At 55.3% G+C, this 5,654-nt stretch overlaps 1 protein-coding gene across 1 annotated transcript; it reads left to right on the forward strand.

Moving 5' to 3' along the window:
- The first annotated feature begins 623 nt into the window (after nt 1–623).
- On the forward strand, nt 624–2,183 carry LOC128664344 (decreased expression in renal and prostate cancer protein-like). Its single transcript, XM_053719183.1, has one exon. It carries the CDS (start codon nt 624–626, stop codon nt 2,181–2,183), a length of 1,560 nt encoding a protein of 519 aa, XP_053575158.1.
- Nucleotides 2,184–5,654: the final 3,471 nt, after the last annotated feature.

The raw sequence follows: 5,654 nt of genomic DNA on the forward strand, positions 1-5,654 counted from the left end.
GGGAGGGGGGGGAGTTGCGGGTGCCGCAAATGGGGGGGAGGGGGGGCTGTTGTGTGAAATGTTAAATGTTGGAAAAAATCAGAATGCATATATTATCTCAGTGTTTGTTTTTTTCTAAGAACATTGCAAAGGGCCATGGTTCTAATACTCTGCAGTACTGTTTTCTTTCTATCTAGATCACACCTGCTGTGAAGGGTACAGTAGCTTTAGAATCCTGACAGTTGCTTTATGATTCTGAAGCAGGTGTGATCTAGATAGAATGAAAACAAGACTGCAGAGTATTAGAACCATGCCCCCTTGCAATTTTCTTAGAAAAAACAAACACTGAGATAAAATATGCATTCAATTAACAGATTCAAATAAAAAAGAAATAAATGAGGAAGCCTTCAGGAATTAACAGGATGTTTTCTGATAGTGTAGTGACCCCTAGTGGGAATGAAACGTATTAAGGGAGGGCTGTGGCCTGGCAAGGATAGGAATGTAAAGAGAAGATGGAGATGCAACAATGTTGCAGCTTAAGGGGAGTGACTCACCTTAGGGTTTAAGAACTGATGTTCTAGAAGGTTCTGCCTCTTTCCTCTGGTTTTCTGTTAGAAGTTGGAGTTGTCTGAGTTGCTGTCATCATGAATCGTGCCAGGCGAGTATCTGTTCCCCCCAAGAGGTTCAGGGATGGGTCCCCAGGTGGTAGTAGGGCTCCTGCAAAGGAGAAAAGAGTGAATACTGTGGAGAATCTCCTTCCCTCGCAGGAGGACATGATCCCATGTGGGCAGGGTTCTAAGGCCCCCTCTCTAGCTCCCCCAAGCTCTCCATCTTTGTATGAGGATGCAGAGTCGAGTGGTGGAGAGATGGAGATGGGGGAGGCAGTGGACAGGCAGGAGGATAGAGAGTTTGAGCAGGCCTCGGGCCCTGGGCCTAGTGGTGCAGGGCTGGTGGCCTCTCAGGTATCCCCTATGGTGAGGAGTGTTTTGGTGCAGGGCATGCAGGCCTTGCCAGCTGAGGCAGCAGCAGGAGTTATGTCCCTCCTGCAGGCCTTGGTGGCGGCAGATGCGCCTGGGGGTTCAATAGGCTCTGGGCCCGTTTGTGGGCCTAGTGTAGGAGTAGGCCCCGGGCCTAGTTCTGGGCCTGTAAGGCCTGGGGCTGGGCCCTCTTTTGGGCCTGGTTTATTGCTGGAGTCCGGTGAGCATGCCCCTTATTCTGGGCCTGGGTTGGGGCCTATGGGGCCTGGGCTCATGCCCGGATTGGAGTCAGGATGGCAGGCGGGGGCTAGTGTGGGTCCCGGTGCAGGGCAGGGTCAGCCTAGTGCCGGTTCTCACCTGGCCCCGGTCCTGGAGCGTGGCAGCAGTTCGGTCAGCACTTCGTGCCTGGCTGGGCGGCTGGAGCCGGGTAGGCCTATTGCCAGTAGCAGCCCATACGAGGTGGCTTCGGGTGTAGGCCTCCCGGTTGCTGCTTGCGCGAGTATCGCGTGTCGTGGCCCCGCCCCTTCTGGTGATGCACTTCCGGTGTGGCAACCGGAACCGGAAACGCCCCTGCAAGGCCACGGCAGTGATCGAGGTCACAGGGGGAGGCAGGCAGCAAGCAGGAGCGGGTCCTCACGCGGTACCCGGACAGGTAGGTCGGGGGTACCGGGGCCGAGGACCGGCCCTGCTGGTGGTGTTGGGGGCACTTTGTTGGGTCCGGTGTATGATGGGCCCAGGGTCCAGCAGCAGGGGCAAGTGTGTGGAGTGCCTGGAAGTGCAACACAGGGGAATGTGATGTCATTTAGTAGGGAGCAAACTGTGTTACAGCAGCAGGGACAATTGAGTGGAGTGCCTGGAAGTGCAACACAGGTGAATGTGATGCAAGCTGGGCGACGGCAAAGTGTGCAGGGCACGCAGCAGCAGAGACATTTAGTTTTTGGTGAGAGTGCTGCTGGGCAAGTGTCTGGGGGAGGCATACAAGAGAGGGCTTTTCCAGATAGAAGAGGGCAAGGTGTGCAAGGTCCCAGTGTGAGTCGTCGGGTTCCTGTGGGGGCCGGTGTGGGTGTGAACGTGGGGCCTCCAGGGCAGCTTGGGGGTCCTCAACAGCAGGTGGTGCAGCCAGCAGGGCAGCAAGCTATCCCACCAGTGCTGCTGCAGTTATTGCAGCCACTATTGAATGCGTGGGGTACGCTAGGAGGGCAGGCAGCAAGCGGGGTATGCAAGTAGCTGGAGGTGTAAATGCAGGCGGGCAGTGTTCCAAGGCCCTGGTACTCCCAACGTTTCTGCTGTTTTACAGGTTCCAGTGGCAAGTTGTCGTGTGGAGGATTCCAGAAGAGCCGGGTCCCTTTCTCTGGCCCAGGCGAATAGAGAAGCAGCCGGGATGTCTGAGGCGGTACCCTCTACGTCGACTGGCGGATCAGCCCCATTGGGCGGAGCAGCTGGGACTTCTGGAGCAGGTGAGATAACCACACTTACACTGGGGGGATGTGGTTCTGATACATCCTCAGATGCAGGGTCATATAGTGATCAGTCTTTGGAGTTAGAGGGAAAGGACAAGAGTAGGATGTTCAGGCTGCTGAACAGGATAGTGTCTAGCCAGGGTACGCAGGCAGTGAGACAGGTGGGGGTGCTTAGGCAGGGGGAGCAGGGAACCTCCCTGGTGCCATTGGGGGAGCAAGTATGCATCCCTCAGGGCAGTGTAGGGCGTAAAGCGGCGTTGTTCGGGGATACTTCTGCGTGTCAGGTGCACTGTCTTTATGGGCATCTGAAAGCTAAGACCATGCAGCGAATACAGGCTGGCAAGTTTGTTAATGTGTTCGACTGTCGGTGGAGGCTCAGAGACAGAAGGAGAGGAGTAAGTATGGTTCTGGCACAAAGAAGTTTAAGCGCCAAGATACGTACTTGGAATGGCATCGCTGTTTCCGAGTTCTGGGTGCTTGCTATTTGGAGAAGCACCCTGATCAGATGCAGGCAGTCATTAAATACATGGATAAGATTGACTGGATCTGTCGGAAGTATAAGGAGGGGGCGTGGTGCGACTACGATGATGAGTATCGTAGAAAAATGGTAGGCAACCCCCTTTTGAATTTCGATACCACCGATATGCACCTGTGGGCGAGACTGGGGGCAGAGAGGTCTACCTCCCCCTCCAGGCTCGCTGGCAGGGGTGCAGAGGTCCTTTGCTAAGGTCCGGCGCAAGGGGCGCGAGTGTTGGAAGTTTCAGGACCGTTAGTGTGACAGGGGCACAGCGTGCTCCTTTCGTCACATCTGCAAGTTCTGCGGTGGGGGTCACCCGGGTTGTGAGTGTAAACGGCGGGACCTCGGGGCAGAAAGAGGGCAGGCTAAGGGAGGAGCTGGGGTGAAGAGCGCCCACCCCGCTGAGGGTGGGCGTTCTTGAGCTTTGGTTGCAGTTATACCCTGACCGCCAGGCAGCAAGGGTGCTGCTGGTGGGGTTGCGGGAGGGGTTTCGGATTCCCGTCACGACTTACGTGAGGGGGTCAGTGACCCACCACAATTTGAAGTCGGTTATGGAGTATCCAGATGTGGTGAGGGAGAAGCTTCTGAAGGAGGTGCGTCTCGATAGAATGGTGGGCCCCTTTGCGGAGTTACCAATCATTGATTTGGTGGTGTCTCCCTTGGGGGTGGTACCCAAGAAAGAGCCAGGCAAGTTTCGGCTGATTCAGCACCTTTTCTACCCGACTGGGGCATCGGTTAACGATGCCATTGATCCGGAACTGGCTTCAGTGCACTACCAGTCATTTGACCGCGCACTTGTGGTGGTTTTGCGGGCTGGAAAGGGGGCTGAGTTGGCAAAAGTCGACATTGAGTCTGCATTTCGACTGCTGCCATTGCACCCCACGTCCTTTCGGTTAATGGGGTGCAAACTGCAAGGGGAATATTTCGTGGACAGATGTTTGCCCATGGGATGTTCTCTGTCGTGCGCGTTGTTCGAGATGTTCAGTTCCTTTCTGCACTGGGCGGTGGTTGCAATGGCTGAGGATGATGCGGTAGCGCATTATCTGGATGATTTTCTCCTGGTGGGGTCACCAGGCTCGGGGAGTTGCGCCATGATGGCCAAATTTGGGGTTCCACTTGCCGAGGATAAGACGCAGGGGCCGTGTACGCGCCTGACATTTCTCGGCATAGAAATTGACACGGAGGCTGCGCTGTGTCGCCTGCCGAGCGAGAAGGTCCTCAAGCTCCTGGAAGCGGTTAGGTTGGCTGCTGCGGGAGAATGGTTGCGCAAAAAAGAGCTGCAGTCATTATTGGAGATGTTGAACTTTGCTTGTAGGGTCATACCCATGGGTAGGGTTTTCAACAGGAGGATGGAGGGTTGCCTGGGGCCAGCAAGGACTGGCAAGGTCCGGATTTCCAGAGATATTGTGGAAGATCTGCAGGTCTGGGATAGGTTCCTGACAGACTTCAATGGGGTCCGGCTGTGGCCTAAGCAGTGGGTCACCAGTCAAGAGCTGAAGCTCTTTACTGATGCGGCTGGGGCGTCTGGCTTTGGGGCCTTCTTTGAGGGCGAGTGGTGCGTGGGGCCTTGGCCGGTGGAATGGCACGAGAAGGGGCTTACGCGTAACCTGACGTTGCTCGAGTTGTTTCCTATCGTGGTGGCGGTAGAATTATGGGCCGATCGCTTCAAGGATAGGGTAGTCACATTCTGGACTGATAATCTGAGCGTTGTGCATGCTGTTAATAACCTGTCGGCGGCCTCCCCAATGGTAGTGCGGTATTTGCGCATTTTGGTATTGCGTTGCCTCCGCAGCAATATCCAATTCTCGGCACAGCATGTGCCGGGAGTGGATAATGTGGTGGCTGATGCTTTGTTGCGCTTCCAGTGGGATCAGTTTAGGAAGCTAGTGCGGCAGTTGGGCTGACTTATCCCCCTTCTCTCTGGCAGCTGGCGGATCTGGGGGAGGCATTTTGTCATTAGTGGGTGCGGCGCTAGCCCCGACAACTTGTGCGGCCTACGTGTCATACTGGAGAGCCTGGGATGAATTCTGCGGGAACCGGCAGGTTTCTGTACGGGATGGGTCTTAGGTAATGTTGCTGGAATGGTTAGCCGTGCTCAAAAGGCAGGGGGTGCGCAAAGCGGCTGTGCAGGCACGTTTGGCGGCCCTTACTTACTTTTATAAGCTTGCAGGTGGTCCTGACCCGGCAGGGTCGTTTCTTGTGAAACAGATAGCGCGAGGTTGGGGTCGCACTGAGATTAGAGTTCCAGACTTGCGGGAACCAATAACTGGCGAGAGGCTAGAGCGGTTGTTGGTTGGACTGGTGGGGGTGTGCTCTTCCCCCTATGAGGTCGTGCTGTTTAAAGCAGCATTTGTGCTGGCGTTTGAGGGAGCATTGCGCGGGAGCGAGCTGGTAGCACCGGCAGCTAGGATCTCAGGTAAAGGTGTTCTGCTTCAGCACGTTAAGGTGTATGAGTCGGCAGTTCTACTGTTTGTTCCCCGGTCTAAAATGGACCAGGAGGGTAAGGGTGCTTGGATGACACTGGCTGGGAAAGGCGGTGGTGTAGCCTGTCCAGTTCGGGTGTTTTCCGAGTTCTTAGGGGTGCGTCCCGCAGGTGGAATACAATTATTGGTACACGAGGACGGGTCATCGCTGTCGGTCTACCAGTTTAAGAAGGTGTTGAAAACAGTGACAGGCAGCATAGGCATCAAGCCAAATAGTATAGGGACGCATTCTTTTAGG

The sequence above is a fragment of the Bombina bombina genome, chromosome 6 (genome assembly GCF_027579735.1).
Source record: "Bombina bombina isolate aBomBom1 chromosome 6, aBomBom1.pri, whole genome shotgun sequence".
NCBI lineage: Eukaryota > Metazoa > Chordata > Amphibia > Anura > Bombinatoridae > Bombina > Bombina bombina.